The 27,792-nt window shown below is 42.5% G+C and overlaps 2 protein-coding genes across 3 annotated transcripts; one reads left to right on the top strand and one right to left on the bottom strand.

The window, feature by feature from the left end:
* Window positions 1–4: 4 nt before the first annotated feature.
* adat1 (adenosine deaminase tRNA specific 1) lies at window positions 5–15,455 on the top strand. 2 transcript variants are annotated; one of them, XM_085168689.1, is made up of 9 exons: window positions 5–693; window positions 922–990; window positions 1,074–1,128; window positions 1,214–1,344; window positions 4,090–4,681; window positions 9,627–9,772; window positions 10,549–10,648; window positions 10,735–10,821; window positions 12,288–15,455. In XM_085168689.1, the coding sequence occupies exons 1-9, from the start codon at window positions 510–512 to the stop codon at window positions 12,418–12,420; spliced, it is 1,497 nt and encodes a 498-aa protein (XP_085024815.1). In that variant the 5' UTR covers window positions 5–509; the 3' UTR covers window positions 12,421–15,455. The 2 variants fall into 2 exon arrangements, with proteins under 2 accessions (XP_085024815.1, XP_085024816.1); XM_085168690.1 differs by lacking the exons at window positions 9,627–9,772; window positions 10,549–10,648; window positions 10,735–10,821; window positions 12,288–15,455 and adding an exon at window positions 6,874–8,873.
* gabarapl2 (GABA(A) receptor-associated protein like 2) lies at window positions 14,838–27,653 on the bottom strand. The gene is made up of 4 exons (XM_085168698.1): window positions 27,432–27,653; window positions 26,215–26,270; window positions 25,185–25,357; window positions 14,838–19,878 (listed from the first exon to the last, which is right to left on the bottom strand). Exons 1-4 carry the CDS (start codon window positions 27,463–27,465, stop codon window positions 19,764–19,766), a joined length of 378 nt encoding a protein of 125 aa, XP_085024824.1. The 5' UTR covers window positions 27,466–27,653; the 3' UTR covers window positions 14,838–19,763.
* Window positions 27,654–27,792: the final 139 nt, after the last annotated feature.

The raw sequence follows: 27,792 nt of genomic DNA on the forward strand, positions 1-27,792 counted from the left end.
GGGGGATTACACTCTGCCTGGGCCCCCCAATTAGAGCTCAGCCCGAAGCAGTTTGAGGTTTGGCCGACTGGGTCACAATAATTGAAAATGCATGTTTGGATGTAACCATGCACACAAACTTTGAGTGAATCTTCACTCTCAGTCTCCCATTGGCCGTCCAGTTTGCGGCTCTGGGCACAACAGATTATGTCTACAGCGGTGGAAAGAATAAATTTAGTGAGTACGCTGGAGAGGTTTACTTAATCAGCCCACTGGACACAGGCAAGAGGTAAGGATGAGGTGGTTTGGTGATGTGCAGAAGAGGGTTGGTGGATGTATTGACATAGGGTGCTGAAGAGAGGACTTTTATTGTGAAAGTACCTCTTCCTTTGCTGGGCCCGGAAGTAACTTCTTCTCGTTCTCATTCGCCGGAAGTGCACCGGAGTTGGTCGCAGTTCTAAATGAAAATGCTACCTTTGTAGTGTTCGGATGACACCGGGACATTAACGGTGAATTTAATCATATCTGAAATGCCTACTGGTGCTCACACCCGCCTTCCCCGTCGTTTTAATGTGGTGAGCGCGGATGAAGTCGCTAAGTTGTGCTACGAGCGTTTCAGTCAGCTTCCCCGCAGAGGGAAGCCTGAGCCGGGCAGAGAGTGGACCCTGCTGGCCGCTGTGCTCCAGATCACCCGCGGAGCTGACTCTCATTCAGGTTGTTCGGCAGGATGGACCAGTCCACTGTTCTAAAACCCCAGTTTCATTCATTTTTTCCCCATTTCTACCAAACGTCACTGCTAAAAATACATTTAAAGTTTTCTGAAGATGGGAAAAAGGCTTTAAATTGTTCTAAATTATGTCCATAATGTATATTTCAGCGGACCTGTAGACACTGATATGAAAATGCGTAAAACAGTGAGATATTTTTCTTTTTCCATCACAGTTGCTATGGAGGTTGTTTCCCTGGGAACTGGGACCAAATGTATTGGACAGACCGCCATGAGTCCCACAGGTGTGTGCAGATGGAAGTTGTGTGTCTCAGATGCTGAAGGTGTCGATTGTGCAAACCAAATTTTGTTTTCCTTTTTAATTCAGGTGATGTGCTTAACGACAGCCACGCAGAGGTCATTGCCAGGAGGGGATGTATCAGGTGCGTGTATGAACCCACCTGTGTCACTGCAGGCTGTTTGACTGTGCTGATCGCTTTATGTATATGTATGCGTTTTTATTTGTAGGTACCTGATCCAGGAGCTGCACGGGGCTGTGAGCGGTCGGGGCAGCTCTGTGTTTTGTGCAGCAGATGAGCGAGGAAAGTGGAAGCTTCGGCCCAGAGTTTCCTTCCTCCTTTTTACCAGCCACACTCCCTGTGAGTGTCAGCACACAGGACAGCGACAATAACGAGTACAGTTACACAGAGCAGAAAGTAGATGGAAAGAAATCAAACCAGATCTGTGTTGCTCTCACACAGAGAGTGGCTAGGTTATCAGCTGTAGTTACTGTGAGTTAATGTGAGGTAGTTTGGTAACTTAACCAGTTTAGATTTATTCTGTTTTTTGATTATATGACCCATTCTAGCAGAGTGTAATGAAGGATAACATGTAATAACCCCTGTTTCTGCCAGAGATGCAAACAAATAGCCTTAAAAGTCTTTCAGCTCTTGAGCTTTGATGCAGAGTTGATATGGCAACAGTTAAATATTCACCACTAATATCCGCTTATTAAGCAGTAAACCTAATTATTAGTCAGCAGCGGCATTGACAGAGGATTTCTAAAAATCACCCCGTAGTTCTTCAGTTAAGACACCTGAGTTAGAAAACACAAACACTGCAGTTGCCTTTACTCGCGAGGGCAGTCATGGACGCACGATCTGCTACCTGCGTCTCATCACTGTCTGCGTTCTTTATTTATACTTGTCTCTATGTCTGTGTGTGTGTGTGTGTGTGCGTGTGCAAATAGCTTCTTATTCTAAGAACTCTGAGCTGAGGTTCCCCTTTTTCTAATTCTGTATGTTCTTACAGAAAGAGGAAGCTATTAGTTGTTTATCACACTTTTGTGTGATAAACAACTAAGTCTCTGTTTTATGGTGCCGTTAGTTCTCTCCACTAACCCTGCACTTTGTGGGTGATAAGCACAATGGTTTCTTATGCTGAATCCTAGTGCTTCAGAGACTTTACTGATCACATCATTGACAAAATGTGTCCCATTATCTGATCTTATCAGAGTAGGGATGCCATATGTTGGGATGAAATGATTACATAGACATTTTGCAACTGAGATTGCATCTGCTTTTTTCACTGGATAAATCTCTGGCCATTTTGAGAATACGTCTATAATCACTAGAGCGTATTCTGAGCCTTGACTTTCACTTAATTCAATAAAGTCCATATGAATGGTGTGAAATGGATGAGGTGGTGTGGGGAAATGTCCCCTTTTTGGCCTTAGATTTCCCTGTGAATTGTGTTTTTGACAGAATTGTGTTTTTTGATCCTATAGATGCAACACTACATTCTCACTTAAGGCATTTTAGATAATTTCTATTTTTTCAAAGAATTCACACATCTTACATATTTCAAACTTTTAAGTTAGAAAAAACTTTGCATTGCTCACAGCTCTAAAACTAGGCATTTGTAAATCATATGCCTAATCACTATGTGTCACTGTGATCCACAAGCATGGTCACAAATTTGTTTCCAAACCAACAAAACAAACAAACAAAAACAAAAAACAAATTGCTGATGGCATGAACGCTTTACACACATGAGTCTAGACACAAAAGAAAAAAGAAAAAGCTGCTGCCAGAAACAAAGCAGAAGTGTGAGGAAAAAAACTGAGCTCACAGACATGTGTGAGCTTTTAATAGCATGCAGCTTCTGCTCTAAAAAACAAATAAATAAAAACAAAAAGAAAATGTGTAACTTGCTCATCAGCTTAGTAGTGTCCACATATTTAATTCAGCTTCTCAATCCTGTAGCTTTAGCTGTTGTTAGCCGATAAATAATAAAGATGCATTTCTGATAAGGATCGTTAATGTTTAACTCTCCAACCTCTTTATGGTAAAAATTAATTCCATGAGATGATGAATAATTGAGGACTTGACATGATTATTCTTGTTTGTGAAGGAAGTCAGTCCAGCCTTTTCATGCAGAGAACAGGGATCATTTGCGCTATAACTGAGACCGGCGCAGTTCTGTGGGAACAAAGAGAGAAAGTAATTCTCAAATCATCGTCGCTCACCTGCTTAATCATCTCTGATTTACACGAAACTTTTATGGTCCAAAATTTGGACACGTGTAATGATTGCTGTGACATTTCAGCTTTATATATCAAAAACTTCACAATATATATATATAGTTTTTAAACTGTAGCACTATATACACATAAACAGAAAAAAAGTACAAATATACAATCTGGTGTAAGAAGACAAAAGTAAATATGTAAATAAATAGTGTCTTTTCTATATACAGTTCGGTTTATTGCACATAGAATTTAGTATTGCACAGTAGTTTATAGAGGAAAATGGGAAAAACGTTGCGGCAAAACGTTGAGAAAGCATCGAGTTTTTTAAATGGACTGACAATGAGGTGGAGTTGTTGCTGCGAGGAACGCAAAAGTACAAAGTTGCAAAAGCGAGTGAGAATTAAAGAATTTGAAGAAAAGCTCTCTGCAGCATGTACAAACTGATATTAAGCTTTAATAGGGCTGTCAAAACTGAGAGCAAACAAAACAACTGCTGTATAACGCCCTCCGCTATCTTTGTTTAATTGGCCACATGACTCTAACATGCGCCATCGTTTTCGAAAGTCTCAGTTTTCGCTGTCCACGCTGCGACACGTAAGCACCGCTTTCAAATTATGTGTTTTCGAGAGCGAGAACGCCGTCTCAGTGTGGACGGGAGGCCAAAACGGAGAGAAAATTTTCAAACTAAAGCGCATTAGTGTGGACGTAGCCTTACACTGTAGTATTTGTTAGCTGTGAGGCGTTTGCAGGCGCTTTCTTTTTTGTTGCCTTTCAGACTATATGCATTCTACCTTTAACCATACCTTTATCTGTCTTGGCTTTAATCATGCAGAAGTATGCCCTCATGCCATTTGTTTGTCCGATCTGAAACCAGGTGGCGACGCCTCCATCATCCCCATGACTGACAGCCAGCCTCAGCCCTGCCCTCCTGTCACATCAGTAAAGAGCCTTGAACAGACTGATGGAGGAGGAGACCTGAAAAGGAAAGCAGAGGAATCCGGCGAGGAGCGAATCTCTAAGCAGCCTCATCTGGAGGAGACGGCAGAGACAAAGGAAGAGGACAGAGGAGACACAGAAAAGTGTGGATCGCTGAACTTTAACAAAACATCGGAAACATCCTCACAAACCAGCAGCTCTGCAGTCTTGGCTCAAACTGATGGCGCTGGCCTGCGTCATCAGGTCTCAGACATTCACAGGACAGGAGCCAAGTGTGTACCGGGTGGCCCAGCTGACCCTCTGCAGCCTGGGGTGGGGTATCACAGTCCGGGCGTTCTCCGGGTAAAGCCCGGCAGAGGAGAGCCAACTCTCTCCCTCTCCTGCAGCGACAAGATGGCCCGCTGGGGGGTGCTGGGCTTCCAGGGTGCACTGCTGTCCCATTACCTACAGGAGGCGCTGTACTTCAGCACCGTGGTGGTGGGAAAGTGTCCATATGACCAAGAAGTCATGCAGAGAGCTTTGGTCACAAGGTAATGCTGAACCGGCTGCTTTATATTTTTATTAGTCATGCGCTGTGAAGACTTCACCTAAACAGATACAGAGCCAGTAATCACTCTTACGAGTCGTGATAATAATAAACACCAAATAGAGATATTGAAGATTTATGAAACAGTTCCAGTCATGACCAGCATGTCAAGGATCCTCCTTGATGTAAAACAACGTTAGGTTCAATTAGAGAGAGCTAAATGCAGCAGATATTAATGAAAGTGAAACGAGTGCAATGACTTCGTAGTTCAGTTTGATTTCTACCTGTTTGCAAACAGTTGACTTTCAGTTAACGAAGACACGTCCTCTCCAACAACTCCTGAGAAAAAAAACTGCTAAATGGTGATCTTAATTCTTCAGCTACACTATTTTGCCAACTATCTAAATCATTGAATTCAGGTGTTCTAGTCACTACATGTGGCCTTCAGATTAGCTCAAGAACAGTTTGTAGAGAGCTTCATGGAGTGGGTATCTATGGTGGAGTAGCTGCATCCAAGCCTTACGTCACCAAGTGCAATGCAAAGCATGAGGCCACTGGACTCTAGAACAGTGTTGCATGTTCATGCTACCCTGTCTGTGAATGCAACAGACAAGCAGTGTTGGTCAAGTTACTTGAAAAAGTAATCAGTAACTAATTACTGATTACTTACCCCAAAAAGTAATCCCGTTACTTTACTGATTACTTATTTTCAGAAGTAATTAATTACTTAGTTACTTAGTTACTTTTTTAAAACACGATTTACAACCTGAATAGGTGATAAGGCGATAGATCTTTCAGCCCAATTCTACTTTTTCTGCATAATCATCATACAAAATGTAATCAAATGAAAAAGTCTCTTTTTAAAACTTGTTTTATTAGTTTTAATCTTTTAACTTTATGCATCAAGCAAAAATGTAATTATATGCAACATTCTCTGACTGGAAGAAATTAGTTTAATATTTAAACCTATTTTCTGCACATTCCAGCACATAATTTTTTTTTGTGTGTGTTTACACTCACTCTTTCAAATAGATGCAAGTAAAACACAGCAGAAAATAAATAAAGTCAAAGACTAGCGGTCCTGTTGCTCTATTTTCACCTGTAAAGCAGGAGTGGGGTAGGCGGAGGTTTACCCTGGTGCAGGTGTGCCGCAGCGGTCAGTGGAAGAATCCTCGAGTTTCTCTGTGAGTTTCCCATTACGTCGTAGCTACTCGGTGTTTGCTTGGAAGTTTAGGGGTTTTTTTCGCTGTAAAAAGAAGTTTTCTTCCCACGCACAACGGACACTAATGTTTTTGTCACTTTTTATGGAATCAAACTCAAAGTAAGGTCAGTACTTCCACGCTTTAAACGCTGCACGCTCATACTCTCTCTGCACTCGATATATGATCCATTGTTGATCTGCACACAGCTGTTGCCACAAATGTCGCACTCGCTTACGTCACTGTCATGAGACATTCTTGGAAAAAAATCACGGTTTTAGTAACGCAGTAACGCAGCGTTCCTACGGGAAAGTAACGGTAATCTAATTACCGTTTTTGCAATAGTAATCCCTTACTTTACTCGTTACTTGAAAAAAGTAATCGGATTACAGTAACGCGTTACTGCCCATCTCTGCAGACAAGTCTGGGTTTGGCGGTTGCCAGGACAACGGTAACCTGTCTGACTGAATTGTGCAATGTGTAAAGTTTGGTGGAGGGCGGCGGTTATGGTGTGGAGTTGTTCTGGAGGAATTGGGCTCGGCCCCTGAACGCCTCAGCACACCAAGACTGTTCCTGTTTGGGGATGGCCTCTTCCTTCTCCAACACGGCTGCGCACCAATGCACAAAGCAAGGTGCGTAGAGACATGGATGAGCTAGTTTGGTGTGGAAGAACTTGACTGGCCTGCACAGAATCCTGACCTCAGCCTGACAGAACCCCTTTGGAGCGAATTAGAGTGGAGACCGTGAGCGAAGCCTTGTTGTTTTAAGCAGAAGAGACGAGCTGTTCATCCCTTTGTCTCCTGGGAGACGAGCCTTACAGAAGATTGGATCAAAGAGTTCACATTTGGAAATTCCCACCGAGTCACAGAGGAATCAACTGTTGACTTACAGTTTGTTTGATTTTATTTTTTTGCATTTTTTGCATTTTTCTCTACTCCTTTTGTCATGTTTGATTATAAATTGAAGAGGATTTGGATTTCTGTTGTTTTCCTGCTAGATTACAGCTTCCAAAGAATTCCACTGATGTCCTGCAGCTGATAACTTTGAGCAGATTTGGATTTGCCCTGTATTCCTCTGGGATTATTTATGTCAACACAAAACACAACACAAGAGATAAGTGCATCGTCTCACCTGGATGTGCTCATTATTTGGTCAATCTCTCTCAAAATCAAACAAAACCAGCACTAGCTTAGAGAAGTTCATTGGATACGTATGATTCAAGAGTAGGGATGGGTACCGGTTCTGACATAAACGGTAGTAACCAGACCGAAAAGCAGCGCACATTTCGGTGCTTTATTTCGGTGCTTTTTTTTTCCTGAGCTGTGATACACTTTGAATTCTAGCCAATCATTTTACCTTTCCGAGGATAGTAGGCGGGTCCAGGTACGTACGTTCTTTTAGAGCAGAGCTACAGATTAAAAATGCCCAAGGCGAAGCGGTCAAAAGTCTGGCTGTACTTCACAGCAAAAGATGCAAACTCAGCAGCCTGCAACAAGTGCTTTAAGCTGATACTGTCAAAGGAGGTAACACCTCAAATCCGATGAAACACCTGGTGACGCATAGCGTTTTTTTAAAAGCCGAGAAATGCGCCGTATTTGATATCTTGGTGCGAGACCTCACACCGAGCACATCTACTGCGGGTGTGGTGCCTGTTATCTGACCTGGAGTTAGCAACATCCCCCAAAAACCCGAAGAGGAGAGTCCTGGCCCCTAGCCCTGCCAGTGTAGCAGAAATGATGAGGATGATGATGCAGCAGCAGCCGTTCTTCTCTGCCTGAGTAGCTTAATGTTGTTCGTGTGTAATTACGTTGAGTAGGCTAACCACGTTATTACATTAATGCATGTAAGGTGAACTAGCAAACATCATCATAGCTACATGCGGCTGTCTTCTTGTTTGATGGCAGATACTCCCTTCACCCTGGACAAAAAGGCTAAAATGACCAAAGAAAAAGTGGAAAACAGCTGAACATGAGAGGTTTTTGGACAAAGTTTGTGTTTTTTCCATTGTTTAAGCACTGCTTCCAGCCAAGAGTGATACCATATATGCCCCATAGCTGCAGAAAAGGCTAACATTGTTATCTTTTTACAAAAAACAGCTGAACATGAGAGGTTTTTGGACCAATTTTGTGTTCTCCATTCTTTAAGCACCGTTTAAGAACCGGCACCGTTTCAAAAGTACCGGTTTGGCACCGGTATCGGATAAAACCTAAACGATACCCATCCCTATTCAAGAGATTTTTTTGGCTCTAGTTCGCTCCTGCTAAATTGCTTTGGTAAAACATCCTGCATTCAAAAAGTCTAAAATGTGGTGTTAGGTAATAAATATATAATCTTAAATGCTTATATGCTGATTATTATTGGTTTATATAAGAGAGGCCCAGACTTCAGTGTAAAACTAGGTTACAGGCTGACCAGAAACTGCATGTTTTTTGTAGAATATGAGGAACCGACAGAGTGAGACTAAGCCTAGACAGGTTGCCCTGGCAACAGACCTTAGAAAGGGGAAGTTATTGCAAGCTGCACAGGAAGTTTTAGTGCACAGGCATATTAATAAATCAGACACAGAAAAGAGGAACTGAATAGAAGACGTTTTGTGTGTAATGAAACTGTGTGTGACGTATGTGACGTCGAGAGGTACATAAATAACCTGGCTTCCTGTTTTCTGCTTGAGACTGGCTGATGTGAGCAGGCGTTTCTGTGTGTGCTCAGTCTCCATATCCCGGGATATGTAAGATTAAAGATCATTTTTTAAAGTAAAAGACCACTTTTGAGCCGTGTCTTTTTGGCCCTAAGAACCAAAAGAACCGTTTTTAACAGTGGACACTTCCTTTTTAACCTTGTGTGAAACCTCAAAGGTAAAAACCTGCATTTAATTAGAACGTCACTCAGTGGGTTCTTACATGTTACTTTAACCTTAAAAACGAACAGATCCTTGGGGCTTAATTTTCCAAGCTACTGCTTTTAAACCAGTCAGTTACCAAGTACACAGATTTAGAGGAGAGCTGCTGGTAATGGGTGTGGCTGAAGAGGAAGCGGGCTTAGCCACCCCGGCAAGCACGCCTTCAGGATCAGCATCCGGAGGGCTGAGTACCAGTTTGAGCTGGGTGAGTCTCCTCCCTGGATCATCTAAGCTGTGTTTGCCTACTGGGTAATGCTCATGGGATTCAGAGATTAGGACTTTTAAACAGAGCCAGTTCCAGACCTTCCTGTATTTGGGATTCCTGGTCAAAAATTCCCACTAACACACTCCTACTCCGAAATGTTGAAGCTGGTATAGTTGCAAAGGGTGGACCAGCATCATATTAAGCACCATGGATTAAGAATGGGATGTCACTCAAGTTCATATGCACGTTAAAGCAGACGAGCAAATACTTAAGACAGCATCGTGTTCTTGTTGCAGTGTGTATGTTGGACAGGGACCAACTGGTGCTGGTTTAAAAACCACTTCCTTGGGCCGTAAAACCAGCATATCTTTCCTTTATCTGCCTCCTGACAGCCTAACATCTGTAATCGGGCTAAGTGGTTACATCAAGGTAGCTGTCAGTTTGTGTGATTATCACTTATTCACACAGACAATGAACTCTGCATTTTGACGCCTCAGTATGCAACAATAAAGAACTGCTTTGATATCACTTTAATCATGTGGGAATTTTCTAGTGGAATACCTGCAGCACTGCAGGTGTTAGTCAGTGAAGAGTCTTCATCAAATCAGACCACACTCGATTAAATGCAGTGCTTCTGTGCTGTCAGGTGCGCCTGTGTATCGGACCTCCCTGCCGGTTTCGCCGTACGTCCACCCGAGCTGCTCAAGGCCACGTTGGAGTTTCCTTTCAGCCAAGCCCCAACTGAGCTCCAGCACCAGGCCGGCCAGGGCCGCATCTCCCCCTGCGGGGCAGGTAGGACTTTAACTGAAGTTAAAATAATTGTGAATGAGAAGAAATGTTTTGAATAAATACTCGTTTCCTGTCCGTTTACAGCTTTCACATTCAGAGCTTTCAGAAAAATTCTGCAAATTATTTGTAAGTGCCAAAAAACTAGATGTCAACACTTGACATCAACCATCCACTATCCCTAATATAGTCATCTCGAAGAAGCCACACCCAATCAGGAAATTTGGCTTAAAGACAGGGGGAAGGGAACTAAAACGGCTTGCTTTAGTGGAGGAACTGAGCATGAGATAAGAAAGGATTTCAGATCAAGAGTATCTGCTCAGTTTTTTTTATTAATAATAATAATAATAATGTATACGTTATTGATCCATCCATCCATCCACTTCCGCTTATCCTTTTCAGGGTCGCGGGGGGCGCTGGAGCCTATCCCAGCTGTCATAGGGCGAGAGGCGGGGTACACCCTGGACAGGTCGCCAGTCTGTCGCAGGGCCAACACACAGGGACAGACAACCATTCGCGCTCACTTTCATTCACACATTCACACCTAGTGGCAATTTGGATTTTTCCAATTAACCTATCCCCACAAGCTGCATGTCTTTGGACGGTGGGAGGAAGCCGGAGTACCTGGAGAGAACCGACGCAAGCACGGGGAGACTTTATTGATCCCTGTGGGAAAATTCCTCTCTGCATTTAACCCATTAAAGTTTGAATTATGTTTAAACTGCTCCAGCACTGAGTCTGCAATCTCGGTGTGTGTCTGAGGTTTGCTCCCTGTGTTTCAGCCATCAGCTGGTGTAATGTAACAGAGCAGCCACTAGATGTCACCGCTAACGGCTACAAACACGGAGTCACCAAGAAGGCCCTGGGAACAGCAAAAGCCAGGTCGAACCCATCCACTGTCATCATACATGAGTACCATGTGAGTTTGCTGTGTTCTCAAACATCCCGGCGTGCTTCTCTGATTTCAGGTCTCTTCTGTGCAAATCAGAGCTTTTTCATTCCTTCTTGTCTTTGGTGTCGGCCACCGATCCCTCGGCTCTCCCCGACTCTCTCAGGTAACAAACAATCGGCTCTTTCAGAAACTCACTGCAGCTTTTGAAAACGCTCCGACGAGAGCTGCAATATTTGAAGAACAGTGCAGCTTCTCTCACTTTGCGCAACTCTCATTCACATAAAACAACGCGCACCAATCAATAAGGAAATGTTCACATCGCTGTGAAATGTTCATTACTGGAAATCATGTTATGCAATCTGACTGTTACGCTCGTATTAAACAGGTGGGGTTGGGTTGAATTCCTCAGTCTTAGATTTCCAGCCTGCTGTGGGTTAAAAATGTTGCGTGTGCACTTTTTCAGACTTGTGTGCTTTGCTGCTGCTGATTGTCTTCATGTTTACTGATCACTTTATGAAGTTATCAGGTGATTTTTGATTTTTCGCATTAAGGCTTCATCAAGCAGTGACCTTTAACTTGCACTGGAGCAAGTTTGTAATCGAGTCTGAAGTGACTGAGCTCAGAGTTAGCACCTTCTCCAACATGCACCAGGTTAGGTGGAGAAGGGTGCTGTGTTCTGTTCCTTACCTCACTTTTGGCCATGAGTTCTGGGTAGCGGCTGGACTTCTGCAGGCTCTCCTTTAGAGATGAGCTGAGGATGTGGTGTCCAGCTGTGAGGGATCAAAGGGCCAATCCAGGACATGCTGGAGGTACTGTTTCTCTCGGCTGGTGTATGGCACGCCTTTGTTCTGCTCTCATTTTGTTACCTGTTAAACTATGGATAAAACCACCACCGTGGTTCAATCATACCAGGCTGTTGCCAAATAAAGGACTGTCCAAGGCTGCTGCACTTTCATGTTGCACTCGACAGGAATCTGTAAGATTTTTTATGTGAAAATTGGTCCTTGCAGTTGAATCCCTGGCTGTGTACTTATATTAAGTCTGTCACACGGCTACTTTGTTTGCATCGTCTTTGTTTTTGGAGATCCTGTCGCATAGTGTGCTGTGCTACATTTATGTGGAAGACTGGCTTCAGGATGACAGTAGATCTCCTGAAAGTGAATCTGATGACTAACAATGGAGGACAAAGGTCCTTGTGTTTGTCAGAAAACCTGATACGGCCCACGCACAACAGACGTATTGTAAACACTCACACTCGGCTCGGCACAGTGACAGGACTTAATGACAAAGGTACGTCTGAGGAGGAGAAACGGCAGACGAAGGAGGAAGTTGCAGCTGAGGGAAATCATTTACTACAGTGGCTCAAGTAACCACGGTAACCAGCAGATATTTGAGCAATCTGTTTCTCCTATCTAACACACAGTAATCCACTTTCTCCCTTTGAATGATGTATCTTGAATCTTTATTACAGAACTTAACTTCAGCTCATTTTACGTGCTAACAGGTTGTAGCAGCCAATGGTTTTTTTTGTACTTCTGTAGTGGTTTAAAAGTAACTTAGAGTAATAAGAGTCCAAGATTTTTGCTTCTTGCGTTACATCGAGGATTTTCTTTTCTTACATGTGTCCAGGAAAGCAGAGCTGCAGACCTACTGGGACTACAAGCAGGCCTCCCAGTCGTACCAGCAGGCCTGGCAGCAGCTGCGCAGTCAGGCATTCCCTCTGTGGCCGCGCAGTGACAGAAACCTCCTCCTCTTCCACTGAAAACTCACTCTCGACAGGCTCGATGACAAAGCAGCTTTGTTGTAGGAGAAGCTCAGAGGTCAAGGGTCGCCCAAACTCGGATTTCAAACATGCTGCAGAGAACAGAAAGGATCGCGGCACCCTTTTAATGAAAGGACAAGCTCGGCTTCTTTAATTTGCGCTGTCTTTTTCCTCTCTTCCTGTGTGCGTGTTGGCTCAGCTGGTCTGCAGCGCAGGTTTGCCTCAGCGGGACGCTCCGCGCTGTCACGCTGTTTGAAACTGTTGGTAATGCAGCACGCACGATGGCTTATTTTCACAGTGCACGTCGTGGCTCCAGCTGTTCTTAAAAACGCACAGCCATGTATACCTGCACAGGAAAACACAGCCTCCAGTTTGAATGCGTCCTGCACTAAAAACATGAAGATACTCCTGAAGAAATTTGGAATCAAATGAATTGCATTAGTTGGTTTATCAGGTTGAACTGGCAAACTGGGAAAAGCTTTCTAATATCATCGTAAGGAAACGACCAGCAGTTACTTTCTGGCAGTGGTTTGAACCCTGCAAAAACGTTTTGGCACCAGTTTGTTAACTCGGCCTGTGTAGGACACATTGTTGTGGAGAAAAAGGTAAAGCTGCACATTTCTGCACAAACTGGTCGTTCATTCAGGACCACGGTGCAGGGACAGAGGATCAGTTCAGTTGGTGATGTGGCTCAGCTGATTCCTGCTATTTCCTCTCTGCTAATGACAAACAGCACATGGCGGCTTATGTCCAGGATGCCTTCAATTTTCTCATTCTCATTCTTCAGCGATTTTGAGCAGTTTTCCTCACATCCATCGTAGAGATGTAGAGAACTGGGCTGCAGACATCTGCTTACATCAAGTGCAAACTCGCCTGTAGCTCAGGGAAAAAACCACAGGTCGTGGCATATGGCTGCCTCTCCCTGCACCTGGTTTCTTCCTGGTAAAAGGGGGTTTTTCCTTCCCACTGTCACCAAGTGCTTGCTCATAGAAAGCTGTGTGTTTTCTCTGTATTATTATAGAGTCTTTACCTTTCAATATAAAGCACCTCATTGTGTTTTGTGTGCTGTATTAATAAAATTGAATTAAATTCTTTATATTGTTTTTTTAAATATATGGATAGTTGCATAAATAAATCTGAAGTTAATGCAAGTTTTCAGTTGTTTTTTTTCCCTTTGCATGAGGGGATTCATTGTAGTTCTTTTCCATTAGAGAGAAATCTGATGTTTCCAGGACTGCGCAATTCAATAATCAGATGAATAAAAGCACTACATGTCAAGGGAAAACAATATCAATTATATTTTAGATTCAAGAGAATCTTTTAACAGCTTCATAATTTTAGTCTGTGAGCGTTGGACTAATACAGAAGTTTTGTATTTGAAGTACTGATTCAGCCCAGGAGGTCTGATTAAACAGACCTTACAGGAAAACTGAACCAGGGGCAAACACTCACTTCTTTAGACACACTTTGACCCCCTTTGCCTTCAGAGGTGCCTTAATTCTGTGTGGCATTAATTCGACAAGGAAACATTTCCTGAAGAAAACCACCCACAGTCACTTGAATCACCCATTCTGATGCCCAGTTTGAACTTCAACGGGTCATCTTGACCCTAAATGCACAGTTTCTGCCACGTGAGTGGCTGATTAAACCAGTAAATGTATTTTGCAGTATTTAGACTTTAAAGGGTCCATGGCCACGGCCGACTTCGATATCACTGAACCTGAAGAACATATGAATATCTGTCACAGATAATGTGGCACACGGTATTTGACAAATATTAGGATAATTTATTTATAAACTCTGACTCATTAGATTAATGATCACTTCTGTGTATCTATGTGTGAATCTATTCCACTGTGATGTTTCCCAGTTGGAGCTTCGACTTCCAGAGATGCTCCAAAGGATTTCAAGAGAATAACTCATGTTATCAGCAAAGACTATGGATTTATTAGAAAGACCAGGGGCTTGAGGGAAATAAATGAGGTGATGCATTTTAAGAGCAACAGTATTTAAAACTGTCCCCTTTAAAAACAAGTGAGCTTGAACTCCGCTGTAAAGGCGTTGGATTGAAAACTTCATGCTTTTCCAGTAGATTAAGTCTGAAAGGTGAGAGCTAATGAAGTTAATCTATGTTGATGCATTATAAGACATAAAGTATAAAAAAAACTAGGAAATGTCAGCTTTTGCTGCATGGAGCATTTTTGTTTTACATCTCATTACAAGCCTGTCAACAGGATCAGTGCTCATCATTAAATCTCCAGGTTTTTATTAAAGTGGACGATTCTGCCTTTATTTGTGCGCCTCTTCCTCGGACCCCCTTACATGATCATGTAGTGTTTATGTGTATGATGCATCAAAAATAGGGACACAGCTGTGAAACTACAGTGCAACCACCAAGTCAAAGACCACACTGTAAATTTTCCATTCGTTTTTATTGGTCAGGTCGTCCAGCTACCTTCCCTTTATCAGATATCTAAAATTTATTTATGTCTTTAAGATATGTTTTATATTCATACAACACTGATGAAATAAGAATTACCAATGCATATTACACAACATCAGACAGTGAACCAGCTTTGTGGAGCGCAGACATGAAAACTGCAACGAGGTCAAATGATGGGTGGAAACCAGCACCAGAAACTACAGGTGCACTCGTGTCCAAATTCATGGGCTGCATCCTCCTGAGGCTGCATTTGTAGACCGATTACGTCACAGCGACGCGCCGAAGGCTGTCCAAATTCATAGACAACTCCGAATGCAGCCGACAAATGCGTCCTCCTTTTCCCCGAATTTGAAGGATGGGTCGGGTGTGTCCTTCTTAGCCCACCATATCCCAGAATTCATAGCGCGGCCCAGCCAAGCTCCAGTTTCCGGCAATGGCGGCCGCTACTAAGTTTTAAAATTACTCTTATTAATCTTTCTGGGCCACAAAATAAACTTTAAACATATTTTCAGGCGAGAATGTGGGTTAGCTCGTTGATAATTAAAAATGAACACAAAAAACGGAGAAAGATTTCGGGTCCATTTTCGATTTTCGTGCCGTGGCGCAGACAACCGGAAATACTCTGAATTAAGGGCGGGAGTAGATCGAGTCTGTCACTACCCGATCCGTACCGGAAACCCGATCGGTACCCCGCATGCGCGAAAGGTGTCTACTTCCGGTCGAAGCGTTTTACGATAGTTACGGGTCAGAGTATCTGTTAAAATGTTAAGAATAATAAGTATCTCTTAAAATGTTTGCAATAATGAAGCATTTCAGTACAATGTAGACAAAAACGAAAAATAAAAAGATAGTTACGGATCAGGACTCCCCGATCCTTACTGCGCATGTGCAAAGTCGGACCGTACAAATCGGGTCTACCCGATCCGTACCGCGCATGTGCAGAGGTTTTCTTCTTCTTCTGTTTGTTTAATGGCAGTGTACTCCCCAGTGTACGAGGATACCGCCACCTGTTGACTGAGCGAAAGAACCCTATTGTAAACTGAATTAGCGTCATTACAAACGTGTGTTAAATTTGATTTAGTGATAATCGAGTGTGTTTATGCTTGTCTGTGTGGAGAGGATTGATTGGAATAGTGATGATGATGTCCGCTATCACTGTTAATTGTCAGTAAACACTTCATCTGGCTGCTGAATCTTCACGTGAAACATTGCTAAATCAATATTATTAAGTCTGTAATTAGGCGCCATTCTTCTTATTTTACGGCGCTGTTGTTCAATCGGGGAACGCTCTCTGTTGAGGAGAAAAGCATGAATTTGTTTGTATACGGATTATCCATTGTTTAAATATCCCGGGCAGTCAAAAAGGAGGCAGAGCTGTTGAGAAATGCTAGGAGCTAACTGGGCGCTAACCGTATCATTCAAATATATTGAGTGTCGCAATGTTGGCAAAGAGAGGAAGTGACGTAAGATTTGCGCATGCGGGGTACCGATCGGGTTTCCGGTACGGATCGGGTAGTGACACGTCCAATTCCATAGCCGTTTACTTCCGGCCTACCCGACCTCCTGAGGACCCGGCCCACGTAGACCGCGAAGGCCGGGTCCTCAGGAGGATGCAGCCCATGAATTTGGACACGAGTAGCCTCAGAGTTATCCATAGACGCTCCGCAGTGGACGGACAGGCGTAACTTTCAGGTGTGCAAAATGAAGCCAGTGCGAGTCTTAAACCTGCCAGCAGGAGGCATCTCCTCCGGCCAGAAGTCTGTGTGTATGAGGTCTAGAAACATCATCCTTTGGCTCCATTGGTCTTTGAATTTGTTAAACTTTTTAAATACAAGTTTATTATCTCAGTTACAAGCTTGAAGTCATATTGAATGCAACGTGAGAGCTGAGAGATCAGGCTGTGAATGCTTTGCAGAAAAACAACACTTTACTTGAAGTTAATGACAAAGCACGGCGCATTATTTCTAAACGCAGGTTTCGCTCCAGCCATGTTTGCGAGCCTAAATAAAGCTAAAAATAGAGTGGGACCTCCGTGTTTATTAACCCGATAGTTCTCCCGTTGTTTTAAAATTCATATTTAAATCTCATGACACGTTCAGAAAAGATTCTGTTGAATTGTAAGTTTTTCAATCACTTTATGGTGGTTTTTTTGTGACATTTTTCAGTTTTTAATGCTGGTTTTTTTTTTATATCCTTGCCCCTATAAATATAGTTTTACTTACTTAATTACTTTTTTTAAGTAAAGACCTGAATACATCCTTCAGCCCTGGTTTTAAGTGTGTTTTCTGAGTAGCCAAGAAGTTTCCGTTTTAATGACGATTTCATCCTTTCGGCTCTTTACTGTCCATTTTTTTGAGCTCCCTAAAGTGAAACGGTGCAATGCACTGAAGTGTAAATCCCAGTTATCACAGCTCATTAATAACACAAAAGACACAGCAGGACTCGCGCAAAACAATTTAATTACAGATCTGTGAATATTCAATTCCCAGTCACATTTCATGAGGAATGAGGTTTCCCAGAAATAAAAATCGCAAATAAATAGCGAGCTCTTTATTATTGTGGTTAATGAGCCCATAATTCAATGTTAAACAGGATTTAAACATAAACGTTCACACGAGTTTAATACAATTCAAATAGCTTTACTTTTTAATTAAATGTCACACAAGGACTCGACTGCACCCCAAGACACAGGTAGCAAAAATAAAACACTGAATGCTAAAATTTAAATATTGGATTAGAAAAAGAAAAAAGAAAGAAGTTCACCCACAGCTGTGAACTGCAGTCACCTCCCGGCCGCTCGTGCTTGCGCACGCTGGCTAAGACGGTAACGCGACACTCCGGTCATCCATGCTGCACGGTGACAGACCAGCACATGTGCAAATCTGAGTGTGCAGTGACAACAAAGTTGGCAGGAACATGAAACTCTCAGTGCTAAATATACACCGCATAGCTGAGTTGCTCACACTGTGGTTTGACTTGTACCATTACATCATTTATATTTAGCTGAACTCATTCACAGGTTTTTATGAATCAGGGGGAATCAGAAGACTGTTGGAATATTTTATTAGTGCTGTCAGTGTAATATTCAGCCTTAAAGTACGCAGCCTCAACGATCCTCAAGGGTACTTAAAGACCGCTGAGGCCGGAAGTGCGAGGCGTGTGAAATGAGACGGTCTAGCCTCCGTCGCGCTGCCCAAGTTGCCTAGCAACCGTGATACTAACAGCTGGAAATGTTTCATACAGCTTCGTTTGACAGAAATGAAGGAGAAAATCTTTTGTTCATTTGTTTGTTTGTTTCTACATGAGCTTTGATCATTCTCTGTAAGATTAAGCTCAGCTATTGAACGGCGTATATTTTAAAGTAAAGGCTTTAAAACCAAGTTAGTACAAACGTCACTAATGTCACATAACTTTGCCGACATGTGGCCAACAGTAATGTTTTAATGTTCTTCATTAGTAAACATTTGCACATAAATAAGTGCCATAATATTCAGTACTTACTTAAAGTTTACTCTTCGGGCGCCGTTTTTTTTCGGCAAAGTTATCCACACCCAACGCCGCGCTATGCATTCTGGGATATGTTGGGCCACGAAGTCTACACCGCCACGTCCTTAAACTTCAGGGAAATTAAGGACGCATTTGAGGGCTGGATTTCGAGCAGCCTTCGAATTGGGACAGCCTTCGTCGCGTCGCGGTGACGTAATCGGCCTTAAAATGCGGCCTTTAAGGCTGCAGACCCTGAATTGGGATACAGCCCCAGTCTTAATGTGATAACTTTTGAACCGGATGTTGTTGTCCGAAGGAGGCCCCGTTAAGTGACTAGTTGTCAGAGCGACAGTATTCAATAAAGCAAGATAAAGACCGTGCTTTATGTCCTGATTTAATTCAGAGTGCTCAGCCTAATTCAGTAACAAGGTGGGCACATAACAATGAGTTTGAACAGAAATGTTACATTTTTAAAAGTTCAGTGAATTAATAATAATAAATAACGAGGCTTCGGTTGTTTGTGTCTCTAAATTGAGGAAATATTCATTAAGGTTTTATTAATTATAAGGTTCTGTCATTAATTGTATTATGTTTATATGTTAATTTTTTTTTCTGACGGTATTTTAAAACTTCAAGTAAAGTGTTGGATTTTTTGAAGCAGTTCAATGAATTCGTGTTTATCCAGCACAACATCCTGTGCAGAGAGACTCGGTAACATCCCGAGGAGTGGCGCCGGCTAACATTCACGTGCTTATGATCAACCTTCAAGCCTATCCTGGGCCTTCTACAGCGTATCTTTTGACTTGTGGTGAACATTTCATACATGATATGATGAGCAATACAAAGAATGCGGGTAAGTATTCTAGTCACAGGATTACTGCGTCTCTTTCTCACGTCCACTGAACATAAATATCTGTGACAACAAATAAAATGGAGCATAACTGTGTCACATAATGATTGGTTTGTGCATGTGTGTGTGTGTGTTTTTATTAACAGTGCCAGGATGATGAATGGTATCTGAAGTGGCTTTAATGTACATGACTGTTATTCAGATTCGCGGCAGTGTTAAAGATAATTCTCTCAGTAAATGGCCTTGAAACGGAGATCATGATAAAGTTAAGCGTTTTTTTTGTTTGTTTGTTTGTTTTTTACATCATCCAAGCATCTGGGGAAAAAAGTTTGTTTATTGTAGCAAACTCGCATCATAAATGAGCAGATTTGTATCAAAAGCTGATCAGAAATGCGAGTGCCAAATGTGTAGGTGCGTTACCTGTGTAACACATGTAAAGGCCAATTTCTGAAGCACTATGCACCAGTATATGTTAAGCCCTAATGTGTCGGTGTGTTTGGGGTTTTGTGTGTGTGTGTGTGTGTGTGCAAGCGTGTGAGAGAGAAACTAGTAATCAGTTATGCATTAACCCTGTGCTGTATAAAAGGCCTTGTAACCAAAGGTGTTTTCTCCGCTGTAGGCCACGTACAGAAAGCCGTCCTCGTCCTTCTCCTTGTCGTACAGCTGGCCCATCGTCAGACTGAAACACAGTAAAAACCGAATAGTTAGATGATGCACAAAACAGAGTCAGACATGTCTACAGATTCAACACCATTGCATTACTGCGCCGAGTGTTTATGCCACCTTCATCTTTTTGTTTTGAGAGGTCATGAGTGTGAGCTTCTGAATGACATGCTGGAAGACGGCTGTCGGATATCCTGGTTTCTGACTCTAATCATGACCATAATTATTAAATCAACTTTATGTTTTACTCAGTATCATTTCAAACTACTTTGAGTTAGCCCACTAAGTAATCAGGAACGTGAAGTCGCAGAGTAAAGAACCTCAGGAGTCGCCCCCTGCTGGCAATTAAAACAAATGCATATTGTGGAATAGATTCACTTTTAGGCCAACACCGTAAAAAAAAGGCCTGGCAACAAACACATTACACCGACAGAAACTCCTCGGCCATGGAAACTCGTATCATTAAGCTCCTGGTGCACAGTTAATGTGCTGATGCCACAGGACTGAAATTCAATGAGACTGAAAACCGGATTCAGAAGCTGAGCCTGAGGTGTGGCCCAGTATGTGCATTCTTTATATACAGTGCACAGATATATCAAAATCCTTCTTGAAGCAACTGTCACCACTCTATAGCGACCTTGGTAATTCCACCCAGCAGTTACTTGGGCAGCTCCACCCTTTAAATGGAGGAACAGATATAAAAGTAATTTGAAACTGTAATCTAAGTACCAGGATTTAACTGCATGTACTGAGCTTTTGTAGACACGAGTTGATATGTGATGTTAACTTGTCTGTGGTTTTGGGCGTTTGACAATCATTCTAGCAAATGTCCCTCCTCAGGGTTCATACGGGAGATCTGTGGATAGACCCACTGCCCACCCAAAAGGGCAAACCTGCTATGGGCTAGCCTAGTTTAACCCTCAAGGCCCAGATCGTGGTTTTCTGTGGGGAACCAATGATGGGTTTGCCTGCAGAAAACCTGCGCTTTTCACACTGTTCAAAGTAAAACTGCAAAAGCAGAACTGCACACCGTGTGCCTTTAAAGTAAAAGTTAGCTGCAGCGTTTGCTTTAAAGGTGAGAACTGTGTCGATTTTACAACAACAACAACTAGTGATTACTGAGAATTACCTGGGACATCTGCCAACCAGTCTAGCATTACACGTTTCCCTAGCAACCAGTGGTTATGTCATGTCAAATATGACAAAGACTTGAGCAATGTTAAGCCCTACTGTGTCTAAATTTCATTAGACTCACTGTCAAATCTGCTAAAAACGACAGGCCGTCTGTATAATAGCTTCAATGGGAGCGTGAGGTTGAGAGGTCATGAACATGAACATTCCTCACAACAGCTGATTTACGTGTGGAATAAATTCCTCATAAAAAATTATTCTAAACGCAGCTGATGAGCTGCAAAACAGAAAATCATATATTTGTTAGGGGTCAGCGCTGAAATAGATCCACTTCAGTGATTGTACATCAAACTCCAGGAGCGTTTCACACCAACACTGGCCCAGAATACATTAAATTCCTTAATAAATGTTTCTGATTTACTGGTTGTAAAATCAGGGCCTGGTGTAGCTCCACAGCCTCACGTCAGCACTCACTGTGACACAAATACCCAACAACAACATGCTGTTGTAGGCGGTTCACAAAGAAAGCAAGGACACTTGGTAAGAAATACATCCCTTTGAGCCAGACTGAAGCCAGACCATCTACTCTTTCTTACATTTGGTGTTTTGTATTTAATGCTTAATGTTTTTTTTTATTTGCAAATGTTTGAGTTTTAAAAATAAAAAAGAGCCGCAAGTGGTTCTTCCTTCTGGTTCCATTTATCAAAGCTGTGGACTGTAGGAGCTGTGCTGCTGAAACATCTTTGACATCCTCTTGCTAAACAACTACTTGGAGCAACCACATCAGTAGAGACGATGCCAAAAAACGTTGTCCCGGAGCCAGTCTTTTTTGTGGAACTGGTTCTAGATTTGACTCCAGCATTATTGCTTTGTTAGTGAAGAGGTAGCATACGTCTTCCTGTTAACAGGGAGTTTGTCCTCCCCACTTTTGTCAAGTGCTTCCTGATAGGGGACCTTGTGATTGCTGGGGTTTCTTTCTAATAATTCAGGGTCTTAACCTCACAATATGAAGCACAATGAAGTGACCTTTGTTAGAAATTGGTGCTATATAAGTAAAACCAGATTTAATTGAATAAACTACGAATAGATGAGAGACTTTCACGCTGCCTTATGAAAGAAAGTACAGGAGCATAAAGACCATAAAACAGCTTCTTCCCATCGACCATCAGAAAACTGCTGATCCCTGTGTAATATCTACCTTAAGTGCAAAGCACTATAGTAAAAATAATATATGGTGGAGAGTGATGTGTCATGATTTATAAGACGAATCATCGTGAACATAATTCAATGACCACTAACAGTTACGATGGACAATAACACTTCCACGTTAAGTTGCGCTGATGAACTGAATTATTTAACATTAGCTTCACCACTACGTGAGCTACCTGGATATTCGTTGCCTCTCTGAAAGGACTGTGACAGCGAGCTCTGTCTGTCTTCAGTTTTCAGGCCCCTCTTCTGTGGAACCAGCTTCCAGTTTGGATTCAGGAGACAGACACTATCTCTACTTTTAAGATTAGGCTTAAAACTTTCCTTTTTGCTAAAGCATATAGTTAGGGCTGGACCAGGTGACCCTGAATCCTCCCTTAGTTATGCTGCAATAGACGTAGACCGCCGGGGGATTCCCATGATGCATTGAGTTTTTCTTTTCCAGTCACCTTTCTCACTCACTATGTATTAACAGACCTCTCTGCATTGAATCATATCTGTTATTAATCTCTGTCTCTCTTTCACAGCATGTCTTTATCCTGTCTTCCTTCTCTCACCCCAACCAATCACAGCAGATGGCCCCGCCCCTCCCTGAGCCTGGTTCTGCCGGAGGTTTCTTCCTGTTAAAAGGGAGTTTTTCCTTCCCACTGTCGCCAAAGTGCTGCTCATAGGGGGTCATTTGATTGTTGGGTTTTTCTCTGTATCTATGAAGCGCCTTGAGGCGACTTTTATTGTGATTTGGCGCTATATAAATAAAATTGAATTGAATTGAATTGAATTGTCTGGGTCAATTTGAGGAATTTACATACACATTACCTCCTCTCTTCATTTCTTGTGCTTTTTCATGGTCTTTTATGGTTGATGGTGTAGCCACAGAAGAGAATTTTCTTCGAATACATACAGTATCACTGTTTTTAGTATTTACAGCTGTTTAGTGCCGGTAGGACATGTGACCCAAGGGCAACTAAACACAGGACAGCAAAGTGTCCAAAGAGAAGCAGTGTTTACACAGACATGACTTCTTTCTGGTGAATGGGAGCAACGCACAGAACTCAGAGGAGAGAAACAAAGTATCGACGCTATCGCACTAGTATCGCTCCAATACCGATACCAGCGCTTAGGGATGGGTATTGATAAGATTTTCACGATTCCGATTCCATTTTCGATTCTGTTTAACGATTCGATTCTTTATCGATTCTTTTTAAAAAAGGAGAACACTAAGGTTGAATAGCTTAGAACTTTGTTTTATATCTTCTCTTTGAACAAGATAGAAATTTAGGAGTAACATGGCCTTACAAACCCAACAGTGAGATCTTAAGAGATCCACAGCCTATGGCTCTTCAATGGGGTGTCACAGGGTCCCCAGGAAAAAAAATTGTAAATGTAAAATAATAAAATAAATATTCTTCTGTAGCAATAACAAAGTATAACATCAATTATTCTGTAGCAATTACACAAGAATATCCAATAATGTCCCTGCCTACAATTAAACACATTCACTTACCGAAAATCATCTGCTGTGGCAAATGGGTGCAAACCTTTTACCACAAACTGAGTCACTGCTCGGTGACATTCGTCTATCCTGGCCTGAAAGGAGATGCTACCGGTAGACTGCAGCGAGAACTGCCAGCATCTGAGCCAGACTCTGTCTGTCTCATCATGGTCACCTAAATGCACAGTAATGGCAGGTTTTGTAATAAGGCAGATCGCGCTAACATAATCTGCACTGTTAGTTGATTATTTACCTGCCGCATTAACGGGAGAGGACGTGCAAACGTTACCGCTGCTGCTGGGTTGAGATTCACGAGTCCGGAGCGGAATTAAAAACACGACATTCATTTAAGGTCATCGTGTGTTTTGTGAGCAAATGCTTTTGTATATTTGTAGTGTTTCCTCCCTTAAATGAAATATCTACTTTGCAAGTATTGCAAGTTGCCCTGTTGTCATCCATTCTTGTAAAGTATAACCAAACTTTTGAGCGTTTGAGCCGCTTAGGCGCCGTGTTTCCTGCCAGGTAAATGACGCTCCGCAACGTGGTGACGTCATTCGGGGCGACTGGAATCGATAAGGGAATCGTTTGCAAAAATGGCAAACAATTCCAAGGAATTGAAACAGTGGGAACCGGTTCTCAACAAGAACCGGTTTTCGATACCCATCCCTACCAGCGCTGGTATCGATACTACCGATATTTGGATCGAGCCACCCTTGACGCCACCACACCTTCTATAATATTCACCTACCTCTATTATTTCCATCTATTCCACTGTTTACCCATACCATTGATAAAGCTGCTAACATTAGGATTAACCTCTATGTACTTGGTGTTTTTAATTATGATGATATATTACTCTTTTATTCTTGTTCATGTTTGTCTGTATACACCAAGTTCAGCTGTGCTTCCAGTTTCTTTGTTTACTTAACCTTACAACAACCATGAAGCTTAAGAAATACTTCTACATACGATCCTGCTCATCAGTTACACAAGATGAACGGTTAAACACATTTTAGGTAACACACAGTGTGCACATTGCAGCTTTGATAACGTCAGGCTGTTGATCCAGGGTAAAATGTGGCTAACAGGTTTTAAGCATATTTATTTTTATATATTTATTGCAGAAATTTTGCTGTAACTATGTAATGAATTCTGGTGATATGGCCAAAAACCACTAAACTCAAATCAGTTCATTCTTGGTTCCCAGGAGACATCTGAGTGAGGAGAACAGATGCTAAAAAAATCAACGTAACTCACATTTCTTTCTTAAGTACAATTCGTGCAATTCAAAGTAAATATTAACAATATACAGCATAAATATTTATTTCAAAGGTATTGTTTAACTCGAAAAAAGTTCAAATCGTCTAACACATTTACATTCAATAAAATTATTGAGAAGAATGTGTTGGCTTTTTTGGTCTCTGTGGTGCACGCTCATGAGTTTGGCCTTTAAATTTAGTAACTTGCTGCAGAACGCAGCGCACTCTCACCTGGACTGGGGGACCGTTTTGTCAACGAAGAGGAAGATGGCTTTCTCTGAAGGCAGCTGGATGCGTTTCCTGATGATCCACATGAACTGGGCCACAGTGATGTCAGAGGGCACCAGGTACTTCCTCTTATCTATGTCCACTATCTGAGAGCCAGAAACCTTCTCCACTATCACCTGGAGTGCACACATTAACAGACAAATGCATTCTTACACACTGTGGTCATGCTGTGTGTGGGCCACAAATCTCCCAATACTGTAGCAAACACCTGCACTCCCTATCTGAAAGCTTCTGGATGACCATTAAGCTTAGCCTTACAATAATGTCTGTGAGTGAAGTTGTAAGAACATGTGTCACCAGTAAGCCCTCAGCAGCAAGGTACTTGTAAGGTTTTAAGGTGTGTCACAATCCACGCATGTTTTTATTGCATTTGCAATTTTCACTGGCTGAATGCAACACCAAACCATCACAGAGCCATAACTGTGGCCCATCCCAGCTGCCATAGTGCGAGAGGTAGAGTGTGCCCAGGCTGTGACGCACAACATCTTTAAAGAATTCAGATAAAGGAGGGAAAATCCCACTGCACAAGGGACAAGGCTGAAAACTAATTTTAAATTTTGATCTCTGGGGTCCTCGTGTTCTACTGCATTAGAGACGGACATGACTCTCTATAGTAATCACTGCATGGGCTTAGGAATACATTAGTAAACCATGGTCAATGGAAAAAAATAGACAAACTGAACAGATAGGCACTCTGCTGGGGCCTAACTTAATTAAGACAGACTGAGGAGAAATGGAAAGTTGTCCTGTGGTCATTTTCTGCCCGGATAGGCAGAAGAAAATGGATGGTGGTCTGGTCAATCAGAATCTCAAATTCTTTATGGAAACCATGAATGTTGCATCCTCCAGGCTAAAGATGAGAGGGACGGGCCTACAGTTCTGCTTATTTAAACAATGTTAGAGGATTGCACATTTACCCAATCCTGATGTGAATTTAGCAGGTTTTGGGTAACTGCCCTCCCCCACAACTCACCGGTACTCTGTCAGGATATTTGTTGCGTATTTTGGCTGACTCCACACATCGGTGCTCTGAAGGAGAGACAGGAAACAAACAGGAAGTCAGAGATTAAAGGGCTGAGCGAGGCCTCTTGGGATTCCTCTGGCCTTTCAAGCCAAGGCTAGTCAGATCTATCGGCTCAAATGCACATTCAAGCACAGCATTAAGGTTGACTGCAGTTTACGCAGACAGAGCGGCGGATGCCTTCTAACATCAACTCACAGTGCGATCATGTGTGTTAAAGTAGACACTTAAAGGCATTACTGTCACAGATCAGTAGTAAGTCACATCAGCAGCTTTTATTAAGTGATTATTATATCAGGAGGAGGAAAGAGCATCTATTGGAGGAAAGAGTGCGTGCAGCAGGGAAAACGATGAACAGAGGTCAGAGAGGATGAGGTGATGGGTGAGAAGATGTGTGCTTCATTTAGGTGCACACTTTCATTAGCCCAGTTAAGAGGCCTACTTTTGCTGTGTGTTTCTTTAAAAAGGAACCTCGAGGTTATCTGAAGAGAGTATGGAGACAGAGGCTGAGGAGCAAAGCCGTTCCAGCAATCTAAATTTGGAGAGAACTTTACACCAAACTCAGTTCCAAATTCTGGCACATTATTAATAAACATAATAACACTTACACTGTTTGTGTTAGGTGTTACCAGCTCTGAATCACTGAGGAAGCCCTCTTCAGGACCCATTTAAGTTATAAGGCCTAGTTAAATAGACCCTGGAGGGGGTTACCCAGCAGCAGCAACACAAAAAGTTGTAGCCCTACTGCATACAGCCGAATTTGCCACAACAATCCCTGACAGCCCTTAATCATGTTATTACCACAGGGTTTTAAGTAGTGATTACATATAGGCAAAGCAACATTAAATTGTGGGATTTTTAAATGCACTTTGGTTAAGAACATGCATGCAGTGGAAAAACACATTTCAGGGTAGGATTGATTGGATGCATCAGGGATATTGAAAGGTGAGCCGGATTTTGACAGCGGTCATAACACTTGCAAGAATAATCTTAGCATTAGTTGCTAGCCATGCAGCATCAGCCATCATGGATTTATATGCTGAGGCAAGCAATACATTTCTACACCTATATGGGATGAGATGGCAACAATGGATGCGGAGAGAAAGACAGAACGGAGGGTGCGTGACATGACAAGATCTCTCGTTTCATAACAATCCAAACCCCTTTACCGAGGGAATGGTCCTCTTTAAACATCCATTTCATCTTTGCTGGATCCCCGCACTGACGCGTGACGGCAGGGTCGAAAGGCGGGCTTCTGAATCTGCGGATAATGTCCAAAAATCCAGACAAAAGCGGTCAAAACAAAACGTCAACAACCCCGCTGAGCCAGGAGCTTTCAGCTGTCCGTCTATCAGGGAGGTGACGTCACTGTCTGACACAGGGGAGGTGCTGATGGTTTTGGTGCTGCCTTCAAGTGCTCTCAGTCCAGCTACGAATGGCAGGGTGTCAACCATAAGGTCCGGGGGCTATCTTCGGCCGGGCAAAGAGTGTAATCAGGCACATTGGGGGGTTTTGGAAAATGTGAAAGAT

Source organism: Neolamprologus multifasciatus, chromosome 7, assembly GCF_963576455.1.
Source record: "Neolamprologus multifasciatus chromosome 7, fNeoMul1.2, whole genome shotgun sequence".
NCBI lineage: Eukaryota > Metazoa > Chordata > Actinopteri > Cichliformes > Cichlidae > Neolamprologus > Neolamprologus multifasciatus.